The 27,233-nt window shown below is 42.1% G+C and overlaps 1 protein-coding gene across 35 annotated transcripts in view; it reads right to left on the bottom strand.

The window, feature by feature from the left end:
• The window catches only part of ANK2 (ankyrin 2), a 958,369-nt gene that overhangs the window by 145,129 nt on the left and 786,007 nt on the right, over positions 1 to 27,233 (bottom strand). For 21 of the 35 annotated variants that reach the window (XM_033955859.1, XM_033955893.1, XM_033955875.1 and 18 more), the window contains 3 exons: positions 18,762 to 18,797; positions 9,269 to 9,493; positions 744 to 898 (listed from right to left, as the gene is read on the bottom strand). In XM_033955859.1, coding sequence (XP_033811750.1) covers positions 744 to 898; positions 9,269 to 9,493; positions 18,762 to 18,797 — 416 coding nt within the window. The remainder of the gene's footprint in view (positions 1 to 743; positions 899 to 9,268; positions 9,494 to 18,761; positions 18,798 to 27,233) is intronic. The other 14 variants (XM_033955812.1, XM_033955999.1, XM_033955832.1 and 11 more) reach the window with 1 other exon arrangement.

The raw sequence follows: 27,233 nt of genomic DNA, 5'->3' as shown, positions 1-27,233 counted from the left end.
TTGTGGAGGTTCTTGGAGAGACCTCAGCTACAGTTAGGTGCCCATTTCTGGAGGATAACCTCTGAAAGCATATAGACAGAGTGCAACTAATCCTAAAAAAGGGCTACCAAAACAATGCTAGTTCTATACCAAAAGTCCTATGAGATGATACCTATGGATCTAAATGTGTATATTCTAGAGAAGAGGGTATATAACAGAGTGCAAGGCTAGCTTATGTGGTTAGAGAAAAGGAATAAAAACCAGGGAAGTTAGGGTTCCAATTTTACTGCTACCATTGATGTTGTTTTGGACCTTGGGCAATCCCCTTGCTTTCACCCTCCATTGCCTAAGGTACAGCTTGGATTGTGAGCCTATGTGGACACTGAGCTTGGAATCGGAATAGGCCAGTAATAATGATTTGAGGCTGCAAGGGGAGCAGACCCGGGAGCATGCCAGCAAATACATTTTCATAGCGAATGCTGTAGATCTGTATCTCAACCACCTGGAGTGAAGAGAGGAGGCTAAAACAAGAACAGGTTTGAAAAGGGCTTGTGATAAACACAAATGATCCTCAAGATAAAAAGCATTAACGAATTAAGTAAAACACAACCTAGTAGAATGTATTTGAAATGAATCAGTGTGTTATGGGTTAAAAACCTAAAATCAGAGGCCTTCCTTATATTCTGCGTCCTAGATCTGCTAAAGAAAATGCAATGCATTTTATTAGAGTTGTATGTTATATTCAGCATTACAGCACAAAATACCTTCATCCATTCCATTGAGAATTTCATTGAGTTCATCCTCAGTGTACTCGCAATAGTGTTCCTTCCAGTTGTCCCCATTTTCACTGCGCAGGATCACTAGCTCCCGTTCTTTCCCTCGCAGGGCTGCAAAGTGAGGGATCTCTACAATCACAGGCCTAAGGCAGAGGGAAGCGACATCCGGAAGTTAAGCAATTTCCCTGCAGCCTTGAGCATACACTGCCAGAGGGAGCTCTTCTACAATGCATATGCTACTAAGAGCTAGAACTGAACATTACAGCAGTGGTTCACAACCCTGTCCAGGAGGACCACCAGGTCAATCGGGATTTCAGGCTTGCCCTAATGAATATGCATGAGAGAAATTTGCATATAGTAGAAGTGACAGGCATGCAAATCTGCGCCATGCATATTCATTAGTGCTATCCTGAAAACCCGATTGGTCTGGTGGACCTCCAGGACAGGGTTGGGAACCACTGCATTACAGCATCCCTTATGATGTGTGTAAACACAGAAAAATATGGATATACAGTTGCTGACCTGTTTCTTCATATATGACAGATCATGTACTTAATTCCCAGCTAAGTTTGATTATGTTTATCTGCTGCTTCTTAAATTCTGAAGCCCTGTTCCATTCTACTACTCAGGAACAGAATGGTTTATCCTTGGATTTTGTTACGCTATATTGCTGTGTTTACTTTTATTATTACTTGGAAACTGTGCAATAGCAGGCTTTACACCCCTGACCAAGATGCTTTGCTGAAGACTATAAGCTTCCTACAGCCAATTTTGCAACAAAAAAAAAATCTCATGCTTGAACAAAAAATGAAAAATCACAAGACACTGGTTGCAGAAAGGATACAGACAGATCACTATGAACAAAACCACAAGCCACAAAAGTTGGGAAATGGTCGAATGAAAAGTAGGTATACAAAATGTAAATCATTGTAGAGGAACAGCAGCATGGGCACAATGACAGGAAGTAAATAATACTGTAGGAGGAGAGTGGGGAGGCCGGTATCCATCAATTTGCTTTTTTAAAATTGGTCCTACCCAAGGAATTTGGTTCCAGGAGGCCCCAGCTGAAGGATTCGGCTGACCAAGCTTTCTCCCTCATTAAGAGGGGGAGGAGCCGTAGGCAGGTGCAGTTTACTGAGTATATCCACAGCAGCAGTGAAAGAAAGAAGATCGGTAAGCTTTTGAGATTTCATTTCCTTTCAGAATCTCTTTCTTGTCAACAGCATGTGAAGAGAGTTCTGCTCATCAATCTATGGAAGAGCATGTGTTGTCTATGAAAAACCAATGGGCTTGCTCTAGGAGAGAATCTCCACAGGAAATGCAAGGAAATCAAAGAGCGGAAGTAGCCACCTCCTCTCTTTGGTTTCCTTGATCTAGGACAGTGTCTCGCAAACTTGGTCAAGCCGCGGCACACTAAACGTAGTGGCCATGGCTCAAGGCATTCGGAAGTGCGGGACGTTGACACGATGATGTCACATACATGCGTGATGTCATCACATCGATATATGGAAGGGAAGACATGAGGAGAGAAGGAGAGGTGCCTCTCCTCCTCCCCGGCGTCTCGTAGCATACCTGAAATCTCAGGAGGCACACTAGGGTGCCGAGGCACACAGTTTGCGATACACTGATTTAGGGGAACCATAATATCTACCCACAATACATGTTCACCTGCAGCTCAAATGCTCAATTTATGCCCACCCTACAGGGCTGGCATTTGGGAAGAACAAAACTGCAACATCATCAATATTCTTAATGACAATCAGCACTAGATTAAAAAAAAATACAGAAACCTGTATTCGTCAGAATGTATAAAGGCAAAACTCCTGAAAAAAATAATAGGCATAGCAGAATTAAATGTTCATTGAATATTTCAGAAATTACTTTCTTTTGAACAGTTTACTTTACAGTGATGAAACAAGGATATGAAACATGTGAAATCAAGTGGCAAGACTACCTCCCGCTTTCTCAAAGGGAAAATGAATTGGATATGACATAATTTGCTGTATACCCCCTTAGGTTCTGTTTGACAACCTACCATCCACGTTATCCTATGATAATGTATATACTCTGGCTTTTAAACACTTAGTAAAAGGACCCTTAAATAAGCAACATTTAAAAAACAAACAAATATCATTCAGCAGAACACAGCAAGTCAACTGGGTCTCAACTTTCTCCAACTCATACACATGCCTCTCTAAAATAATTCTATTAATTTTTAAACACTGACTGCCGCTGCTGAAATTATGCCTGAATATCCCATGCCAGGCCATGTCTGGGCATCAGCATTAAATATCTGGATATGTGCAGATCAGGACCGGCTCAAGGGATTGTGGAGCCCTGAGCCACCATTTCTGTTGGAGCCGCCTTATCCATCCGTGATCTAGCATCTCTCTCTCTACATTCTCTCCCTCCATCCTCCATATACCAGTATCTCCTCTTCTTTCCCAACCTCTTCCCCCTACCCTCTCCCCCCCCCCATTGTGTGCCTTCACAATTTAAGGCACCGGCTGCAATAGCAGTGATCCACCTATACTGTCTGCACCCAGCACAGAGCATTCCCTCTGCTACCGTGTTTCCCCGAAAATAAGACCCACCCCGAAAATAAGCCCTAGCATGATTTTCGGGGTAGGCCTTAATATAAGCCATACCCCCGAAAATAAGCCCTAGTCATAGGCAGCCCAGCTTCCCCCGCTCCACCCCCGTTGTGCAGATGAACCGTCGAACCCCCGCTGACTCCCCATCCTTCCCTCCATGCCAATCCCTACTGACTGCGACCATAAATACCTTGTTGCAGAGGAGCGTGGGGCCAGCAGCACTCGCAGGCTGCTTCGCGGCCTTCTCGCTGGGGCCATCTGTGTACTGATGACAGAAGGCCCCAGTGAGAAGGCCGCAAAGCAGCCTGTGAGTGCTGCAGGCCCAACACTCCTCTGCAGCAAGGTATTTATGGTCGCAGTCGGCGGGGATCGATTGGAAGGAAAGGATGGAGGGTCATCAGTGGTTCAGCTGTGCGGCGGGTGCAGCGGCGGGTGCTCAAGGGTTCTGCTACACAAGGGAAGGATGGAAGCTTGGCAAAGGATTCTGCTGCACAGGGGGATGGGAGGGAGGGAAGGATGGAAGCTGGGTAAAGGTTCTGCTGCATAGGGGGATGGGAGGGATGGAGGGATAGAAAGATACTGCAAAGGGAAGGCACAAGGGGATAGGTTAGAGGGGAGGAAAGATGTTGCACATGTGGGGGAAAACAAAGAAAAATAATTGGGGTGAAGGAGAGGAAGGGAGAGATGATCATGTACATGAAAAAATAAGCAAAAATTGCAAAGATAGAAGAAAAAATGAGAAAAATGAAAATGGACAGGAAATCATGGCAAGAGAGTTAAAGAAAAGCTGAGAAAAGCAGAAACCAGACTGGGACTAAAACAATTAGAAAAAAGTAAATGGCCAGACAAGAAAGGTAGAAACAATGAATTTTATTTTTAGTATAGGATAAAGTACTGTGATAGCTGTATTATTTAACATTTATAAATATAGAAAATGGAAATAAGGTGATATTTATTGAACTAATTTTAAATACCTTCTTGACTAACTGTTGGAGAGCAAACCCTCCTTCATCCTGTCAGAACAAGATACCCTGCAGATAACTGCAGTATACTGTCCTTACCTGAGGAAGGTGGTTTCAGCCTGTGAAAGCTAATTGAAATAAGTATTTAGTCCAATAAAATAACATCATCATATTTTCCACTTTTTGTTTTATTTATATTTGTTAACTTTTAATATAGTGATTGGAATATATCAGCTTTTGCAATTTATGCCAACTATCTTTATATTTTGCACAGTACAAGGGAATGTGCATCACTTTTTCTCTTTCTCTAGTGTTGCACTGTGGCTTCTTGGGAGAGCAATGGGGAGCGGTGAATATGTAGGGGGGAGGGCTATATAGGGCAGCATTGGGGAGGAAGGTTGAAAAGCAAGGGAGGACTGTAATGGAAAGCATCAGGGGAGGCGGACATCCTAAATGTTCTTTATAGCCTTTATCAGTAGTAAAAGAAATATTTTAGTAGCTTGATAATTCTCATTTTAATTTTTCTAGTGCTACGTTAGGGTTACCATATTTGTGAAGACAAAAAAAAGGACACATGACCCCACCCACACTCCATCCACAGCCCCATTCACACTTCACCCATTTCTTTGGTCCCTCTTCCCATCCTCTGTACCTTTGTAATGCATCTCTCTCTCTCTCTGTATATCTCTTCCTCTAATCCTCCTCCCTTATGGGTGCTTCTCTCCCTCTCTCCTTCCAACCCCCCTCCATTATGGGCCTTTCTTTCTTTCTTTCTTTCTCTCTCTCCTTCCAACCCCTAACCCTCCACGCAGGTACCCCTCTCTCTCCTTCCAACTTTGTCTCATGCTGTTTTTTTTCATCCCACTTCTATCCAGCAATACCCTACTCCATGCTCTTTTCTCTAGCTTCCTGTCCCCGCAGTAGGAAGCTGTAGCAGAGGAAAAACTTCCAAGGCTGATTTTGGAAAAGGTTTGGACAAGTTCCTGGAGGAAGAGTCCAAGGTGCTCTATTGAGACAGACATAGGTGGAGCCACTGCTTGCCCTGGATCGATGGCATGGAATGCTGCTACTATTTGGGTTTTTGTCAGGTACATGTGACTTGGATTGGCCTCCGTGAAGACAGGCTACTGGGATAGATGGACCATTGGTCTGACCCAGTAAGGCCATTCTTATGTTCATATGTGTTTACTTCATTCCCGAAGAGTGCAAGACTGAAGCACTGGAAACGAAAAGTGCTGGATCCTGACAGGTTGGGAGAAGGGGGAAAGGGGAAGAAAATGCCAGACCTCTGTGGGAATAAAGATGGGGAGGAAAGGGAAGGGGCAGAGAGAGGGAGGAAACTGTGCACATGGATAAAGAGAAGGGGAAGCGCATAGAGAAGAAGGAGATGGTGCACATGGATAGAGAGAAGGGGAAGGGCAGAGATAGGGAACAGATGGTGCACATCGATGAAGAGGAGGGGAAGACATAGAAAATGGACAGAGAAGGAAGCAGAAAAATGGAAGAAACTTGAATGTTAAAAGTTAATGCCAAATATGGATGTAGTTAACGAATAGTACTTGTGAAAGGATAAGAGTCACTAGAGACACCACTCCTATATCCAATGAATAAATACTTGGCTATTCTTAATATTAATAATGAGTGTATGTGTAGCCTCAGTGTGGTTGTTAAGCTATAGGGGCTACTGCCATTGTGAAATCCCAGCTTAAATCAATCAGCAGGCTCTATTGCAAGCCACGCCCACACCATTATCGGCATACACGTATGATATAACACAAAAGTGCTTCAAGTGATAAGTCAATAAAAAGTCTCTCTAGTGAATCTAATCCAAAGTTAATAAATTACTAAATGTCTAAGCTCTTGGCTGTATGGTACAAAATGGAAGGCTCCTGAGGAAGGGATTTACCCGAAACTAGGCTTAGTTGAGCTTGTGTGATACTTTACCAGTGAGGATTGTTCAATTGAAGAAGAAAAGTCAAGGATTGGACACATTGACATATTGACTGAATGAATTTTGGATGAACTTTGAACGCCATTGTTGAGCTAAGTACTATTGAATATGAACGTTGAGGAGACATTTAGTAATTTATTAACTTTGGATTAGATTCACTAGAGAGACTTTTTAATGACTTATCACTAGAAGCACTTTAAGCACTTTTGTGTTATATCACACGTGTATGCCGATGATGGTGTGGGCGTGGCTTGCAATAGAGCATGCTGATTGATTTAAGCTGCGATTTCACAGTGGCAGTAGCCCCTATAGCTTAACAATCACACTGAGGCTACACATTAGAGAATGACACGGTAACAAAATTCATCACCGTTCCCGTCCCCGCGGATAACCGTGGGAAATAATCCCATGTCATTTTCTAGTGTCTATTTCAACCTCGGTCCTTCTACACCAGCATTCTTCAAAGCAAAGCTTGCGGGTCAGTGGTTGTGGCCATTCATACTCTGATTCTTCCCTTTCTCCTTAAAGAACGACATGAAGATGGTTTCCCGCGGTTATCCGCGGGGACGGGAACGGTGATGAATTTTGTCACCGTGTCATTCTCTACTACACATACACTCATTATTAATATTAAGAATAGAAAAGTATTTATTCATTGGATATAAGAGTGGTGTCTCTAGTGACTCTTATCCTTTTGCAAGTACTATTCGTTATTTGCAGTTTTGTGACGTACTTTATTGGGTGTTTATGTATTAAAATATGGATGTAGGGCAGAAAGTGAAGGAGAGAAAAACAGCAAATGGATAAGAAGGTTCTAGAAACAATTAAGAGCACAGACAGAAGGAAGTGCAACCAGAGCCTGGGAAAAGATGATTAGAAAAATAAAATTACCAGACAACAAAGGTAGGAAAATTTTGTCAATTCAGTAATTGAAATATGTCAGTTTTTCGAATTTACATCTGTTTTGCACTGTTCAGGAAGAAAAGCATTTCTATTTCTCTGGTGTTGTACTGCATGGATTGTCTGGCATCTTAGGTATTCTGGTAGGAATAAATGTCGAGAAGTGCTATAGGCATCATGACCCCAAGTAGGAAGATATTTTTCAGCTCTCCACCCCTTTTGGACCCAAAATGGCCCTCGCTTAAAAATTAGCAAAGACCACTGTGGCCTAGAGGCTCTGTTCTTCATTGTTCTGTTACCTGGCTCCTATAGCTTGGGGTTATTGGGTCTGGGGATGATTTGAAGGTAACACTCAACACAGGAAGAGAGGAAGGAAACAGGGGCCACTGCTCAAAAGCAACACCCACTGACTGAATTAAAAAGAGTCTCCAAGGGGAATTAGCCTGTGTCCCAGCCACAGGAAAATGCCTTAGTGAGCCATAAAGAATGCCCAACTGAATCAAATCCTAATTGATCACAAGGTATGAGGAATAATAGGAAGGTACAGGTTCCAGAACGTACAATGTCAGTGCTGCTGAAGATTTCTGAGGGCTAATGCAAAGCCAGAGTACAAAGAAACTGCTGCACATCATGGTGCCTTCACTGCCTTAATACTTCCCGTACAATTTGTAAGTGTCCATTTGAAATTGTAAATTTGTCAATGTTATACTAGGAAAAAAAAAAGGACATTCAATAGAATCCAAGGGAGAAGAGTTTATTATGCAGCAATATTGGTAGAAAAGAGCTTCCACCCAGCTTTCATATTTTTTGAGTTGGGGGGAGAGAGATGTGCAGTATAGAAACGAATAAATTACTCCACTCACTGCACTTTGAGTTATGTATATTCTAATCTGTGAACAGTAACAAAGACTCTGTTGGGATGTTGCTGGGTACTTGTGACCTGGATTGGCCACTGTTGGAAACAGGAAACAGGGCTTGATGGACCTCTAGTCTGTCCCCAGTACGGCAACTCTTATGTTCTTATGACTGATTTTATTTTTTTTTTCTTTGTTCATATTGAAAAGTTCTAATAATGGGTGACAGATCAACAAGAGTTTACATGATCAACAAGACCGGACATATCTGGGTGCCCAGACAGACTTTCCAAAACCCAGTAGTTTGTCTGCGTTTTGGAAAGTCCTGAGCTCCAGCCTCATCTGAATGGCCTCTCAGCATGTGCCGATTATGTCACACGCATCCATGCATGCTCAGAGGCCTTCCATATGCAGCTTGGAGGTCTGGAATGAAGAGACGAGGCTTTGTGGGGGGAGGGAGGGCAAGGGCGGAGCAGGGTGGGTCTGGAGGTGGAACAAGGCGGGGCTGGGGGGCAGAATGGGGAGGGGCCATGCATACAAGATTTTACTTCACAAAATATGGCAACCCTAACCTAACCCCCACTGGCTAGGTAGCCCCTCCTTGGCCTATCGTTGCCCTTGTGCTCCAATAAGGGCCAGTAGAAGCAGAAGCGCATGCCTGTCTCTTGTGGTGGCTCCTCAAAATGGTTGCCATTTTGAGGAGCATAAGATGTAGGAGGGAGGAGGCTGTGCTCCTGCCCCCGCCAACCCCTACTGGACCACCAGGGACAAAGATACGACTGAGGAGCCTACATAAACAGTAAGGGTGTGGGGGTCATCCAGGGGGTTATTATGGCCTGGGGGGATGGGTGACTCCTGTGATATATTAAGCTGCTCTACATGTATATTCCGCACCACTGACTACAAGTATAACAGTGCCGAATACACATATTAATTTAAACACTGGTGCCAACATTTAAACTAATGTGATGGCTGCCACCACTGAATACTGGGCCCTGTGTTTGCAGCCTTACTTTAACCTAGCAAATAAATGTGTTTCAACTATGAGCATTTTTCGGTATGAGATATCTTAAACATATGAACGCGTAATCGGTTTCGCTTTGACATATGCTTTAAATTGGATCAGCAGCAAATACATTCTGGACATAACCTTTTCTCAGTTTTCCTCTTGTAATTTGGGGTGCATACCACAATTAAAAAAAAAAATAATAATAACACCACATCCTTTCCATTGAGACCACTTATAACTTACCCCAGGAACTGAGCGCCAGAAGGTCCAACTTCAATCAAACGACTGGCCAAACCCTCCCCTTCCACCATTGGAGGCATGGTGGCCAACCTATGACGCTTAACCAGGCGACAGGTAACTCGTGTTGGAGCAGTGCACTTCCTAGGGGGTATAATTATTCGCAGTCCATTGTGCCGGCAGCCTCGCATGGCACCACCACGTGCGTCAACCATAAAACTGACCAAGAAACTGAGAATGGAAATATAACAGATGGATATCAGACCTAGAAAACAAATGCTGATTAAAATAAAATAAAAAAAACAAACCCTGTCATACTCTATAACCCCAATTTATTATTGCTCTTGTTTAAGTTTTCTCACAAATGCATTTGAATCCAGTTTTAAGTGGATACTAAGATAATGGAAGACTTTTTTTGTTTCAAACTGGTATAAAATGGGATTCTTTGTATATAGTGTGTGCTAATCGCTAGTACACTCTAAATCCATTAGCGCACCTTAGTAAAAAGACCCATATATATAAAAACAAATATAAACCTATATAAAAACAAATATGATTGATGTTAGTTCTTAAAAATAGGATAGAGAGGGATTGGCAGACAGAAAATGTATGTGGTTTTGCATCTGATAAGCATCTTAGAATCAAGGGAATCTGGTCAAGAAACAATTTATTGGTTGACAAAGTAATAGCTGAGAATTATACCTGGCATATTATGAATGAAACTATAAGATTTTTTTAAAAAACTTTGTTGCTTCCTGCTAATCCTTTGGGTCTCTACCTCAATTGGAACCAGACTTTTTTGGGGCTCTAGGTACTATCTTTTATTCATAAAGCCACTTCTAAAATTAGTCAAACCATCACAGTGACGGGTCTCAAGCAAATAATGGGGCCCTTTTACTAAGCTGTGACATGTACTGTGCTAATCGGTTAGAGCAACTATATCATCGTGCTCTAACCGATTAGTGTATGGGTAGCTTGTGAGTCCTTAGGCCCAGATTCTATAAATGGCGCCGTCGGCGGCAGCTGCCTTAAAAACGATCACTGATTCCATGGCAATCGTGCAACGGCGATATTTATAGAACCACAGCCTCAGGAAAAGCAGACGCTAAAAAATGTAGGCCAGGGTTTCAAAGGCCTACATTTCTGGATACCACCTTTCACCTGAATCAGGCCTACGGAGGCCGTTTATGACATCTAATGCCACTTCCAGTGTTAGCCACGCCTACAGCGGTGTTGTAAAGCACCTCTGTAGGTGTGATGCATACGCCAGTAGGCGTCTACAGTTTTTATTTTAAAATCCTTTTAGTTGGTTTTGAACAGCATTTTCAATTTAAGTTAGGCACCGGTAGGGTGCCTACTGGCACCTAACTTAAGACGCCATTTATAGTATATGGACTTTACTCCTTAGAAAATAGGTGTTGGTATTGTAGTATGAGCTCAGGTGCTAATGGGAAAATTAGTGTGTGAACATTAATGGGAATTATGGAAAACGGTATTTTACTCTCATGCTAAAAATGGCCTCAGTGTTCAGGAAAGACCCATGCTAGAGACAGCACTTTTTAACACAATTTTTTGTCCACTTTTTAACACAATTTTGTAAAAGGGCCTTGATATGTTACATTTCCTTCTATTGCCTCTGTATTGGATTGCCACACGTCCAGATTTTCCCGGATATCTCCTCTTTTTAAAGGAAATGTTTGGGCGTCTGGACAGCTTTTCAAAACCCAGCACTTTGTCCGAGTTTTGAAAAGCTTCTACGCCAGGACCACGTTAGGAGTGCATCTGCGCATGCGCGGATGCAAGGCGGTGACATCACATGCATGTGCACATGCGCGTGGCATCATCACGTTGCACCGTGCATGCACACGCCCTCCGACGTGGTCCCGAGGACGAGAACAAGTTGAGCGGGGCAGGGCTGGAGGTCGAGGCTGGGGCAGAGTGGGGGCGTGACTTGGGTGGAACGGGGCAGGGCTGGGTGGAACTGGGAGGGCCTGGGACGGGGCTACGGGTCCGGATTTTACGTATCCACATTTTATTAATTCAATACAGTTAGAACAGTAGAAATTCAACCATAGGCATATTTGAAATTTTGCATTATTTAAAAATGACTAAAGTAGAATTGAAACTAATCTTCTAAATATCTGATCTTCAAACCCACACCAGTTTCATGTCAAATCAATTTACCAGCATGCTGTTAAAAAGAAAACCATGTTTCATATTGTGCTATTCATAATGGAAGAGCATGAGAAAGAGTGAAGCGCCATGAATCAACTCACCAGACAGAAGATTACATGCCTTTCTAAACATGCAGGAGGTCCACTCACAACCAGCCACTTAACAGCACATTAGGCCCTGCTAAAGCCCATATAAATATTGGGGAGTGCAAGCACAGACTCATTCCTTAAAGCCAGAGATAAGAACATGAGAAATAACACTGCTAGGTCAGACCAGTGGTCCATCGTGCCCAGCAGTCCGCTCACGCGGCGGCCCTTTTGGTCAAAGACCAGCGTCCTAACTGAGACCAGCCCTACCAGTGTACGTCCTTGTTCAGTAGGAACTTGGCTAACTTTGTCTTGAATCCCTGGAGGGTGTTTTCCCCTGACAGCCTCCGGGAGAGCGTTCCAGTTGTTACACTAGAGCAGGAGAGGGCAACATTTATATATGGAGGGCCGCATGACTATCAGGACTACCCCTAGTGGGCCAGAAATGAACTGAGTTCCATAGACCTTTTATGATAAGCAAGTAAAAATTTAGGGGTCTTTTTACTAAGGTGTGCTAGCCGTTTTAGCACGCACTAAACGCTAACGCGTCCATAGACTATAATGGACACGTTAGCATTTAGCTAGCAGGCCTTAGTAAAAGGAATCCTTAAGTAACAACTAAGGAACCAAACTGCTAGAATGGCTAGTCTGAAAATATTTGCAATATACAGTATTTAATATTGCCAAAACTCTGGTTAATGATGTTCTTCTGTGTATTCCCATGGTCTCAATGGCAGGCCACATTCACCCTATAGACCGCAGGTTGCCCACCTCTGCACTAGAGGATATTTTTTCAGATGTGCCTGATTCACGCACAAAGTCAAAAATAGTAGGTGGTGAGGAAAACGTTCTAAAAGAATGCAGGGCTGAGAGGTCAAACTCAATGACAACATAACACTAGAACCAAGACTTCTCAGAGTAAATATCCAAAGGAGAATAAGAAGAGATTCAGATACAATAAAGTAAATGTATTTATATATACACTCAGATATGTGTAATCCGACCAAGAGCCGTGGCTCCTATAGCCGAACCCACCGTCCCATCACTGTGTATGACTATAATGCTAATAATATTGGGGTGCTTCTTAAATAATAAAAGTGTTTTTCAGTGGCAATAAAGGAAAAACAATTCCTACTTAACTTAAAGAAGTGTTAGTAGGAATTGTTTTTCCTTTATTGCCACTGAAAAATACTTTTATTATTTAAGAAGCACCCTAATATTAGCATTATAGTCATACACAGTGATGGGACGGTGGGTTCGGCTATAGGAGCCACGGCTCTTGGTCGGATTACACATATTTGAGTACCGTATTTTCACATAGATAACGCGCCCCGTGTAAAACGCGCACACGGGTATAGCGCGCAAAACACACATATTTATGTACATAAATTTTTATATACTGCGCACACCCGTATACCGCACATGCTGCCCGACTCTCCTTTCGCCCGCCCCGACTCTCCTCTGGAGACCCTGACTCTGTTTTCGCCCGCCCCGACTCTTCTTTCCTCCTTGAAATCTTGTCCCTACCCTGAAAGCCTGATGCCCCCCCCCCCCCCGACGTCCGATTCACCCCCCTGCAGGACCGCTCGCACCCCCACCCCGAAGGACCGCTCGCACCCCCACAGCCTCACCCCCCTCCCCCATGGAGAAGCTGTCTACCTTGTTTCCGGATGCCAGCGAGCCCAGCTGTTTCCTCTGCCGGCGGTCCCACCCCTTCTCTGAGCCCTGCTGTGCTGCTTTTTCTTCCGGCGGTCCCGCCCTTTCTCTGACATCAGAGAAAGGGCGGAACCGCCTGAAGAGGAAGCAGCGCAGCACAGGGCTCTGAGAAGGGGCAGGACCGCCGGCAGAGGAAGCAGCTGGGCTGGCATCCGGAAACAAGGTAGACAGCTTCTCCATGGGGGAGGGGGGGAGGCTGTGGGGGTGCGAGCGGTCCTTCGGGTGGGGGTGCGAGCGGTCCTTCGGGGTAGGAGTGCGAGCGCTCCTTCCAGGTGATGAATCGGGCGTCGGGGGGGGAAACTATGTAAAAAAAATTTTGTACAATGCGCTCACGCGTATAACGCGCAAGGGTATGTGCGGTTTGTAAAAACCACGTATAACGCGCACGTTATATGCGAGAAAATACGGTATATGTATAAATGCATTTACTTTATTGCATCTGAATTTCATCTAACCTCCCTTTTGGATATTTACTCTGAGAAGTCTTGGTTCTAATGTTATATTATGATTCACGCACAAGACACATGGTTACATCTAATTTTTCCAGAATGACTGGAGATAACATGAATAACCAGGTACGTTCTTGACTCCCTGTAGTTGTTCTGAACTCATTTGAATCAATGTGTAGTCAGGCTTTTACGAATCATCTGGGACTACATGCAGCAATGCTTTTTGTAGATTCCATTTCAAACTAATGTATTGCTGATTTTTATGTCTTGGAGCCAGCATTACATAGGGAGGAATCAATTTTCAAAAGATATATGCAGTTAGAATCAAGATTTAATCTGTTTAGAAGTGGTTAGAAATCCTGCCCTCTCACCCTCAATCTAGTTAAAATGCATCTGTACAAAATTTAAAAATTGCTGTGCACAGACATTAGGCTGGACAGAAAAAGATGCTGGGTCAGGGAGTGCCTGAGTTATGCTTTCCAAATATAACTCCCTCCTTTATACTAAGCCATGGTAGAGGCTGTAGCAGAACGGGACTTGGGAGTAATCATCCGGGAAGATATGAAAGCTGCGAATCAGGTGGAGAAAGCTACAGCAAAAGCTAGACAAATGCTGGGCTGCATCAGAAGGAGCTTCATCAGTCGAAAGCCTGAAGTTATACTGCCGTTGTACAAATCAATGGTGAGACCTCACCTGGAGTACTGTGTTCAGTTTTGGAGGCCACATTATCAAAAGGATGTGAAGAGAATGGAGTCGATTCAGCGAATGGCCACTAGGATGGTCTCAGGACTAAAAAATATCCCATATGAAGAACGTCTGAGCAGGCTGCGCTTATATTTTCTCGAAGAGCACAGAGAAAGGGGGGCATGATAGAAACATTCAAATACATCACGGGCTGCATTGATGTGGAGGAAGAAATCTTTTGTCTTACGGGTCCCACGGCGACAAGAGGGCATTCGCTAAAACTCAGGGGGGGGGGGGGGGGAGAGATTTCATGGGGACACCAGGAAGTATTTCTTCACCAAAAGGGTAATTGATCGATGGAATGGTCTTCCACGTCAGGTAGTTGAGGCCAGTACCACGCTCGACTTCAAGGGATGATGGGACAGACAGGTGGGGTCGCTCCAGAGGAATGCTTAAAAGATGGATTCTCGAAGGAGGGAGGGTTCTTGAGTGGGCAGACTTGCTGGGCCATCGGCCCTTTTCTGCCATCGTACTCTATGTTTCTATGTAACTTGTGGTAAATTAACTCGAGAAAACAGTAGCCCATATTGATATCTCCTCTTAACCAGGTATTTAGTGCAGCTTAAGCCAGTGTTACTGGTGAATATCCAAAGTTAACTAGTTAAAATTAACTGGTTAGAGGGCCCTTTTGCTAAGCCATAGCAAAAGCTGGGCCTAGAGATTCCTAAAGTGGACCTTTCCCATCCACTGAGCCCATTTTTACTATGTCCCCAAAAAGGTGGGGGTTTTTTCCTTTTTTGCAGGTCCCTCGCCAATTTTTCCACTAGTGCTTGGGGCTTGCAAAAAAAATTAATGTGGGAGCACGTACCACCTCCTCTGCTCCTGCATTAACTAGCATTAATCATGTAGCTTGCACTAATTCAGTGAGCTAGCTGGTTAGCGCTTCTATACCCACTCTTTTCCCATGACATACCTCCTCAAAAAAAAAAATGTTAAAATATTTTTTAAAATAGTTAACATGTACTTTAACATATCTTGATGTAAGCTTTTTTTTCCTGTGTTAAGCACATATTAGTGCTTAATGAGATTTGTTTAAAAAGCCTTTAACTTCGCTACTCTATGACTTTGAAAATCTGTCTCCAAATCTTGGGTGCTGGAATGTTCGTATTTCAGCATATCCTCCTGCTACTTTAAGAAAAACAAATTTAGCAACACACAGTGCCTCCTTGTAAAAGTTTTCCCACTCTTTCTAAATTTTTTTTCTTCTGTTATCTAAAAAAAGACAATTGAAATAGCAGTAAACTACATTTTCATTATTAAAGAACAACATAGAAATATTCAAAAAGTGATTAAGAAAATAAAAAGTTTTGATTACATAATTCTCATTTACTTTTTTTTATTTGAAAATTTAAATGCTTAACACATCATCTACCTGGGATGTAATAGAAACAATAGCAAAGAAGAAAGAAGTAAAAGACAATACAATCAATAGAAACAATTACAATTACAGACCATAATGCAAATGAAAGTTGGACCCAAGAGTCAGGAAAAAAGGAGAAAAAAGTTATTTTGAGAACGCAACCCCATCTCTTCCATTATAGCCAACCTTAAGCAGTGAACATAAGGGTTACACAATAAAATTCACATCTTCCTTAGCTTTGAGAAAATCTTCCAATTGCTTGAGTTGAAAAAGAATGAAATGGTGAGACTTCATTTAGAATATTGCGTGCAATTTTGGAGACCTCCCCAAAAATATTTAAAAGATGGCATTGGTCCAGAGGAAGGTTACTAAAATAATGTGTGGTCTTTGTCATAAGGTGTAAAGATCTCAATATGTATACTTTGGAGGAAAGACAGGAGAGGGACGCTATGATAAAGATGTTTAAATACATACATGGTATAAATGCACATGAGTCAAGTCTCATTTGAAAGGAAGCTCTGGAGAAGGCATAGAATGAAGTTAAGAGGTGATAAGCTCAGGAGTAATCTAAGGAAATACTTTTTTATAGAAAGGGTAGAACAATCTCCTGGAAGAGGTGGTGGATACAGAGACTGTGTCTGAATTAAAGAAAGCGTGGGATAGGCATGTGGGATCACTTAGAGAGAGGAAGAGATAATGGTTTCTGTGAATGGGCAGACTGGATGGGCCATTTGGCCTTTATCTGCCACCGTGTTTCTATATATCTATGGTTTATCTTCAAAAATTTTAAAACATAAACAAGGAAATCTGAGAACAAAGCCTGCATCTAGGGCTAAGACTCTGGATCTAAGAGCCAGGAAAGCCCTATGCCTCATCTTTTGAGCCCAAAAACAAAGAAAAAAAAATGTCATGGAAAGTTTCAACATAAGAGTTGCATCCAGTTGCAGAGGGATGATTCAAAAAAATGATGTGAGATTCATATTATCCCCTTGTCCATGGTCCTGAAGGGCTAAATCTCCAGAACATCTGGAACCCAGAATATACTCGGCCATTGAAATAGGAGGTATCTTTAGAATCTCAATCAAATATTTATTTAACCATATCAACCAGAGAAATAAAGAGAGGAAAGTTAAGCAGTCTCAAATTATATCTTCTAATTTGATTCTCCAAATATTCTAAATGCTGATGCATATAGATCTTATCCTTCTAAGATACTGCTTCCAAACTTTCCAATACCTAAATCATAGAGTCCAAAACTTATGTCTTGGAGAACTAGGGGCAAAGCTCCAGCAACCCGGTAAAAAAAAATACCAGATTGGGTGCGATTTTCTTTTGCCAGGGTATGCTCAGCACAAATAGCAAACAAAACAAATCATATGTACACTTTGTGCTGAGTAACCTGGTGAAAGGAAGAGGAGCTGTGACTGAGCGGTAGGCACAGATCTTGTGCACAGGCCCATTTCAGCTCCTGATTGCCAAAGCTCTCCAGTAAATTTATTTTTTATGTTTTTTGTTTGTTACAGCTGTGATATGGATGCATGTTTATCCTACAAACAGCTACCGGCAACTCTACCTGGCAGAAGATTTTACACATTAAGAGGAGGGTGTTCCCTTCTGTGCATTACAAGAGGAGTACTCATTTCAATACTAATGAGATCCTTGTAATACATTTGCATGGGGTTCTCAGTGGCTGCTACCATGATTGGTAGCCTCTGAGAACCCTTTTGAGCATCTGAGGCTGAGCTGCCTTGCCACCGGCCACAAATAACTGCACTGGGATTTGATCTCACAACCTCTGGTTGCAGAGGCAGCAGCTCTACCAGTTGAGCCACAGCCCTTCCTCTCCAGTTGAGCCACAGCTCTTCTGCTAGGCATGATTCTCTGAAGAACTGAGGCATCTGCAGTAAAAAAAACCTGGCCTACATTACCGGCACCTAAGTTTCTTGATAGGTGCCATTAGATGTGATTCTATAAATACCACCTAAGCGTGATTTACATGCATCAGGCACCTTTTTTCTAGGTGTCTGCCGATCTAGGCACCATTGCCCAATGTTCATAGGAGAAGAATTCTGCCCTCCTCTATACTCTGATCTACAGCCTGACAGTAAATTATCGGAGACCTGATTTCAGAATCACACCTGTGTGAGTTACTCAAAAAGCAGCCATGTTTCTACATTCTGCACTTGAAACATACGGTCTCCTGTGCGAGTCAACTTTGAAACATAAAGGAGTAATGTGATGTTAGGTGGGATTCAAGAAAAAGAAAATCAAGATGCGGACATGCACAAGACTGTAGATGTATCACTAGCACTCTGTTTTCAAAATAGAGCCAATGAAAGGTTTGGGCATCTGGCTACCTTTTGCTGTTTCTTTATAGAAATATTTTGCTAAGTGCACACTTTGATTAGTATACACACCCGATTCAAGTAACATATTGTGTGTATACATAAAAAATAAAAATGTGCCAGGCACCTGAAATAAATCTGAAAATCAAGTAAACACCTCCGTGTCTGCTCACTTTTGAAAATAAAGTGCTGGTGTGATCATTTAGAATGTTCTATAGGTACAGACGGTGTGACTGCTGTTTGTCAAAGCTGGCGACTGTGAGGGCACAACGTAGCCTTCTTAGAAGTTGTAAAATGATAAAGTCTTACCAAGTGAGCAAGGTGAGATTATTTTCACCTTATAACTCTCAAAGACCTGGTAAAAAGGTATTCAGTCTTTTAAAAATATTTTTTATTTAAGTAAACAGAAGCCCACTAACCCCCTCTTCTACGAAACTGCACTAGCAGTTTCCAGCGCGGGGAGCCACACAAGCTGCTCCCGATGCTTCTCTCTGCACAAAAAAACGCTAGCGCAGTTTCGTAGAAGAGGGGGTACAGCATTCTGAAGGTAAGCACAGCATACAAAAAACAAACAACAAAAAAAAGCACAAGGATGCAACACGGAAAAGAAATTAGTCTGTTCACCTGCTGCTGTCACGATCAAGATATGGAGAGGTATGGCTGCAACAGAAGAGACATTTTAGCACAAAGAGAAAGCAGATAAAGTGAAACAAGAGAACAGGAGAAAAACAGGAAGTAATTTCACCTGTAAGTTCAATCTTAGAGGCCTGAGGCAAAGAGATAACAGTACATGGTTTGTGCATGATAATGATAACCGCTGCAGTGGGCCAATACAGTACCTACAGTACGTGTGGCATGTCATGGATTTATCTTGTCTAGATTACGATCAGAAACAAACAGAAAATGTGTAGGTGTTTTCAAACTGCTGAGAATCTGTGGTTTTTATTTTAGCTACGGACACCGTATTTATTTAATTAAATTACTTTAAAAATTTCTATACCGTCTAGTTCCTAGGCAGTTTACAGTATATCCACATATGTGGAGGGGCATAATAAAAAAAAAACGTCTAAGTCCATTTTGGGCCTAAGTCGCAAGTCGCCCAAAGTTGGACAAAAGTTGAACATGGGAAAAGGTCCATTTTTTAAAAATACGTCCAACATATATATTTTTTTTTTCCGAAAATCATCTAACGGTACGTCCAGCTGTCTGATCATCCAGACCACGAAGTCATCCTTCTTTATTCCCCATTTTTGACCAAAAATTTGTCCAAGTCAAAAATGCCTAGAAAAAGAACTTTTGGGCATGGGAGGGGCCAGAAAAGTGAGGGACTGGACACCCAGACATGGCACCAGAGTAGTGGGGTACCTTACAGGGAACTGCTGTGAACTTCACAAATAGGGTGCCACATAAACATCTCACCACAACTCCCTTATAGGTCTTGGTAAGCCCCCCAAAACACCCCCAGAACCTACTAGACCTACCTATCTACCACCCCAATAGCCCTTATGGCTGCAAGAGCCACTTATATAGCAGTACAAAAGGGTTAGGGGGTTTTGGGGGGTGCACATTTTTAACCATGAATGCAGTGATTAGAGTAGCTTATGGGCATCAGTCCTCCTCTCCATGGTTCACTAACCCACCCCCAAGACCACTTAAGCTGCCTCTCTGCAGCTCTATTAGGCTTTCCTATGCCAGGCTGCCAGGTGCTGATGTTCTGGAGGCAGATATGTAAAGTTGTTATTACGATTTTTATGGGGGTGGGTTGTGGGATCAGTGATCACTGGGGCAGTGTGTGTGTGTCTGTACTTTGTGTCTGCAGTGCTTATCTGGTCACTTTGGATACCTTCTTGTGACTTTGACCTGGTTTTAGATGGCCTAAGTCACAACGTCCAAGTTCCGTCTAGGCAGTGTTGTAAAACTCTCGGTTATACATGCAGTATGACTAAGTCTAGGCCAGCCCACGTCCCGCCCAAATCCCACCCTCGACACTCCTCCTGGAACGCCCCTTTTAGCTCTGGGCATACTGCAGCACTGTGAAGGCCTAAGTCATTTTTAGATACGTCTAAAACCCGGTTCGATTATCGGCACTTGGACAGCTTGTCTTTTAGATCGTCCAAGTGCCGATTTAGGCCGGTTTTTAGACGTTTTTCTGTTTTGATTATGAGTCCCATAATGCATAAAAACAGAACAAAAGAGAGACAAATCATCAAAATTTAAATTCATAATAATTCCTCAAACAGGACAAGTCAGACCCTATTAAAAAAAAAAGCCTTAACAAACAAATGCATTTTGAAGAGCTTTCTGAAAGCTCCTCTATCAGCACATTTCTCAACTGCCCTACCAGTGAATTCCCTAATTTCACCCCAGCACAACAGGTCATTGCAAAAGTTTTGACATATTTCGGATTAATATTGGCCTTTAACAAAGCAGAATTTTCGGAAAGCAACAATCTTTTAGGGTGATAAATAATCATCTTGCTCTTAAAATACTCCAGAATTGTACCAAACAAAAATTGATGACAAATCATTGCAGTCTTATACTGTACTCTAAATGCAACTTCTGAAGCCAAGGTGTAATATGAGCATATTATGATGTTCTTGGAATCAGTCTGGCTGCTGCATTTTGTACTATTTGCAATGCCCTATACCTTGCCTTAGTCACTCCAAGATACAGGGCATTGCAATAGTCAAGCCTCGACAGTAGTTTTTATGATAGGATACAAAAAAATGTTTTGTATAAAGATTTCATACACACAAGTTTAGTTGCAAGCTATCATGTACAACACAAATTACATGGTATTTACAAATATAACCTGTACAGTATTTGCAAGCTCACTAATGTACAGGTCCTGATGTTCAGGGCTTCCTCTGTAAATCACTGACAAGAAGCACTGCATCAAACCAGTCATTCCCAACCCAGTCCTCAGGACACACCTAGTTCCATTGGGTTTTCAGGATATTCACAATGAATATGCATGAGATCGATTTGCATTCACTGTCTCAATGAATATTCATTGTGGATATCCTGGAAACCCGATGAGACTAGATGCAACCAGGAAGTGATGCCAGAAGGGTAGCCGAGGCTGGTGTGAGCAGCGGGTGAAGGATGCTATTCACGCCGGCAAATATTTAAAGAGGCACGTGGGGAGTGGAGAGGAGGAGAGGCGCCAGCGCCCCCCCCCCTAAACACAGCACTCGGAATGGTCTACCCCAACCCCCCCCTTCCTTACTATGCCACTGATGCCAGCCATAGAGCTGGTGTGTTAGCGCCCTAGTCTGGCAGATACTTGTATAGCTTACAGTATCTGTAAGTTATGTGCATTGCCCTTCTGTAAAAAGATGTGTTATATAGGTTAAGTAAGTACTGCAGAATAGCATTTAGGTGGCATACTGCATACACATATGCACACCTACATGCCTATAGATTAATATTCTGAACATCTGCATGCAAACATATACATACATTTTAGCACCTAGAACTTTTCTTATGCCCCTAAGAATACATACCATTTTTGGCAGCTGTTCTTCGTTTTAAAGATTTATGCCTTTTAGCATACCCTAGAACAGTGTCACGCAAACTTTCTCAAGCCGCAGCACACTAAACATAGTGGCTGTGGCTTGAGGCATCCAGAGATGACATCAAGCACGTGCTTGACATCATCACGTCAATGTCAGCCAATGCGCAAAGACCCTCCAGACGGGCCAGGAGGGCCAGATAGGAAAGGTGCTGGCGCCAGCTGATTGCCTACATGACGTGCCGGCGCCTATCCTCCTCACCAGTGTGCCGCGGCACACCTGAGATCTCAGATGGCACACAGTTTGCTATACACTGCCCTAGAACAATGCAATTAATTATTCCAAAATTTAAAGCTGCATAGGAATCCATCTAAATATTATTTACACATCTAAACAAAAATTATTAGTTACTGAAGTATGCATTATTAAGCATAGACTTGGGTTATATTTTTACTTTAAGCCTTTAACACGGGCAAAATAATATAACATATTAAACAGAATAGTACCAGTATTTACAGTGTTCTGAAAATATGTGCAGGTACTTAAACTTTTGACTCCTAGTCAACCCCAGCCCCCCAAGTCCATCATCTTCCTGTTGTTCATATGAACAATGGTGTTTAGCAGCACTAAAGCAGAAATCTTGAGTTCCCTCAAAATCCTGGGAATACAACTAGACAGATGCTGCACTATGCAAACACAAATCCATAAAATCATCCAAAAAGCATTCTTCACAATGCGAAATCTGAGAAAAATAAGAAAATTCTTTAATAAAGACCAATTCAGGATCATTGTCCAATCCCTCGTGCTAAGTATGGTAGACTACTGCAACAGCCTTTACCTACCTTGTCCAATCAACACAATAAAAAAACTACAGACCGTCCAGAACACAGCCCTCAGACTCATATACTCACTCAGCAAATACGACCACATTACCAAAGCATACATAGAATCTCACTGGCTACCAATAAAAGCAAGAATACAATTCAAACTCTACTGTCTCCTATTCAAAGTAACCCACGGCGCAGCACCCAGCTACCTAAACAACCGTTTTCACTACTATCTCTTATCCAGAAGAAGGAGAACACAGAACATTTTCACCTACCCTCCTCTCAATGGTACTCGACGTAAGAAACTTTATGACAACCTACTAGGGACACAGGCAGCTAATATTGACTCCGACATCTCAAAATTACTGATCGAAATTACAGACATAAAAGAATTCCGAAAAGAAATAAAAACACTACTGTTCAAAAAATATCTCCCATCAATCTAAACCGCCACCTAATGAGTTCCCAACCAATTCCTTTGGGAATAGAATCTCTTTATCCAACCCAAACTAAACACCCCTACTGTCCATATCATCAACATTAATTAACCAACATCATGCAATCATCAAAACAATAAATACACCTCCACTTATAGGCATATGATGCTACTCTCCATCCGAAGAAACTTGACTCAGCTCATGTAACATCTTTTGTAATCTAGAATATATTGTAATTCTTATTCTCCACCAGTTGTAAATTGACTCAGTTGCTATGTAACATCTCCTGTGATATTGAATGTACTGTAATTCTTCACTATTACCTGTAATTAACACTTCTCCTGTAATGTAATTCTACTGGAAATGCCCAGATATCTTCTTTATTGTAATCCGTGGCTATGTTACATCTGCTGCGATATTGAATGTATTGTAACTCTTCACTGTTACTTGTAATCTACTCTTCTCCTGTAATGTAATTCTACTGGAAATGCCCAGATATCATCTTTATTGTAATCCGCCTAGAACCGCAAGGCACAGGCGGAATAGAAATCCCTAATGTAATGTAATGTAATGTAATCTTGTGGTTAATGGCAACCAGAAAATGAGCCATTTATTTAATTTTTTCTAGGCTGCCAAGTGGACACCAGACTTCAAATCTTCCCTCTCTCTTCCTTTCTATCTAGAATCTCCCTTCTATCACCCATTTCTATATGGCTTTTTCTTTCCCATTAACCTATAGCATCTCTCCTCTTTTCCAGCTTTCATCCAGCATCTCCATTCCCCATAAGACATTTCTCCTCCTCTCTTCCATCAAGCATCTCCCCTCCCCCTTTCCATGCAGCATGTCCCCTCTATCTCTCCTCTTCCTCTCAGCAACTCCCCTCATTCTTCCCCCTTCCACCTAGCATCCCCTCTCTCTCCTCTCCTTCCATCCAGCATATCTCCTCTCTTCCTTTATATGGCATCTCTCCCCTCTCTCTTCCTTCTCGCATCCAACATCTTTCTCTAACTACGTCCATCCATATTTCCTCCTAACCTCACTTTTTTTTATAATCAGTGGATAATACTCTCCTCTGTTCCATCAGTTCACAACCATAGGGTTCTCTCTGACATGCAAATCTGAAAACATAGCTAGAACATGTCAAAATCAAGATTTAATCTGCCAATGAATGTATAAATTTTAATGTGTAAAACACAGATTTGAAATTATAAGGGCAATTCTATAACTGGATGTCTCCATTTGCGCACCACTTACATAGGTAAATTTGCAGAACACCAGCAGCTACTCGCATAAGTGGCAGCAATGCAGTTAAATGCCGTTCTGTAAGATGCATGTAAGTAGCATAGGGCAGTGTTTTTCAACTCGATCCTGGAATACCTCCTTGCCAGTCAGGTTTTCAGGATATCCACAATGAATATGCATAAACTTGATCTGTATACACTGCCTCCATTATATGCAAATTTCTTTCATGCATATTCATTGTGGATATCCTGAAAACCTGACTGGTGAGGGGGTACTCCAGGACAAAGTTGAGAAACACTGGCATAGGGCACAAATGCAAGGGAGTACGCACACCAGTAGAACATGGACAGGAAATGAGAACGCATGCCTCCCACTTGAATGTGTAACTTACAGAGTAGTGTAAAGTTATGTGTACCTTTGCTATATTTAGGCAGTTGCAGTTACACAATATCTATGGCTAGTATAAATGGCACAATTTTAGCTGAGCTGAAATGCTTGGGACCAGAGACGTTTTGGATTTTAGAATTTTTCGGTTTTTGGAATGAAATGGCACAGCTGGCCACAGAGATTCTTTTTTTTTTTTCCTGCTGAGGCCCCACATTTTTCTCTCCGCTGCATCCTGCTTTGCTGACATCACATCCTGTTTCCTCCCCGGCTGAAAGCAACAGAGAGAAGCTTGCAGGTCTTCAGCAGGCAGTGCATATGAATCGCTGTGGCCACTGGCGACATCTCAAAGATACACCAATGTGATGTAAGATGAAAAACTGAAGTAATATCAGCGTACAGTGAATTCTTTAAGGTGACTTTGGGGCCAGATTTCCCTTTTGATGCTAACAGTGAGCTTTTTTTGAACAAATTAGTAATGTATCGTTACAAAATAATTTCAGTTTATGGAGCTTGAAGGTTTTTAGAATTTCAGATAAAGGATTGTGCACCTGTAGTATTCTACAACAAAATCTGGGTGCCGAAATACTGTTAGAGAAGAGGTGATCAATGTGCAGCATTGGGGCACCTAAAAGAAGATGTCCATTCATAGAAGTGACCCCCCAAATGTAGGCATTTAGAGGTGCTTTTCTTTCTGAGCACACTGCCAAAACCCTTATCCACTCTCATCACCTCTTTTTTGAACTACTGCAAGCTCCTTCTCATTCTGCTGACCTTTCTTTCTTTGCTGCCTGTCCAAAAATCGGCTTTGACTAATTTCCCTCAGCAATCTCACAACCATGTAACACGTCTTCTAATGGTTCTATATTGGCAATCTAGCTGCACTCAGTTCCAAATTACTTCTCACCTCCAAGTACAATCAATCTGCATCCATATGCTACTTCTCCTCATTCCTTTCTTTTCTCTCTTTCATTGTTTCACTGAACAAACTGCTCTGGCCAGTGCCACTCTCCTCCACTGCTATATTCAAACTCCTCCCTGTTTTTTTATATAGTCCACCTGGAATGGCCTTCCTGAAATGGTGTGTCTTGCTTCATCGCCAAGCTTTGAAAATCTCCAAAACCTGACTCTTCCTAATCTTGGGCTTGTTACCTTAAACATGTTTCACTGTAATAGTCAAGTGATTACCACAGATTATTTTATCTCGTGTATGTGTCTCAACTCTCCAGTCATGGTACATGGGCTTGTCATGCCACTGGAGCTTGCATGCATCTGAGAAGCTGAAAGCTATGCCGTCGGTAGTTTCACTACCAGCAGGGCCTCCTAAGGCGGACCGGTTTCAGTGGAGATGTCAGACTAACGATGTACCACCCTTCTGGGCAGCAGCAGATGGGCAGCATTTAAGATGAAGGATCGTGTTTGATGCAACAACAGTGACAACATTGAATTTATACTTCAGTATTCTGCCACAAAAACCTGATGATGTTCAAGTCACTAGGACTCGAGCATGTATCAATGGCACCTATCAATCAATGTGACTCAACTAGAATGAAAGTTCCATGAAGGTGGAAATGTTTCTGTACAACGCCGTCTATGCTGCATGGCACCATAGAAATGCTAAATAGTTGGAGTTTAGAAAAACCTTGATGACATAAAACTCTCAAGAGCTATTTAAAGAGAAAACATATAGAAAAGTACCCCAGTGTGGATAGGCAAGGATACTATAATTCATAGTAAAATCTCTCTCTCTCTCTCTTTATTAAAAAAAAAAAAAATCCATCAAAGAGTTGCAACACATTAAAAGTCCCCACAGAAATATACATATTAGGGAATTTATTGGGGACCCATATAGCATCAAACAGTGAATCTAGTATATGTTTCGAGAACCATGCTGCGCTATACCAGAAAGTACCTTTGCTCTGGGAGTTTTCTCCCATAGCACTGTTCTTTCAGTTCATCAAACTTTTACCCTTTTTTCTATTCCATCGTTGAACTCTTCTTGAACATAAACTAACTTTAACATCTTACCATACTGCAGCTCATTAGTGCGGTCCCTTCCACTAGATTTACATATACTGCAATATTCTAAGAAAAATTATAAAGACACAGGGCTTCTGGAAATTAGCTAGGCCATAGAAACCTGAATTGTAATCTCAAAAATATGGCAAGAATTCCCATCCTGCATCAATCTGTTCCTAAAATAAGGTATTTTTTGTTCCCCCAGATGACCCTTAGGTATCCCTCGAATGAACTCATAAATGGTTAATCTGAAAGCAGTTTGTTATATTTTCATTCTATAAAAGAGTTACTATCACAGCAGAGATGTACCGACATGCTTTTCTGAGACTGTGGCAAATGAATGCCTGCGGGAAGAATAGGGAAGTTAATTAGGAACAGTAGGAAGGAGGCACATCTTAGCCCAGAAACATCTTAATGAACCTGAATCATGGCAATGATTTTAAAATTACTGCTGTCATTGCAAGGCTAATTTTAAAAACTGTGTTTAAGTACAAGAGTACAAATGCTCTCATGCTTTGCTCCTGCTATTTTTGCACAAGGGCATTTGAAAATGAAAGGTTCACTATTCAGCCATCACAGTCAGTGTTTTTCTTTTCAAATGGTGACCACAATCATCAATTTCTCTAACGTATGAGGCCATCATTTGTGGTACAATATTACATGTTAAGCCC

The sequence above is a fragment of the Geotrypetes seraphini genome, chromosome 1 (assembly GCF_902459505.1).
Source record: "Geotrypetes seraphini chromosome 1, aGeoSer1.1, whole genome shotgun sequence".
NCBI lineage: Eukaryota > Metazoa > Chordata > Amphibia > Gymnophiona > Dermophiidae > Geotrypetes > Geotrypetes seraphini.
This window is presented reverse-complemented; position numbering and strand designations above follow the sequence as displayed.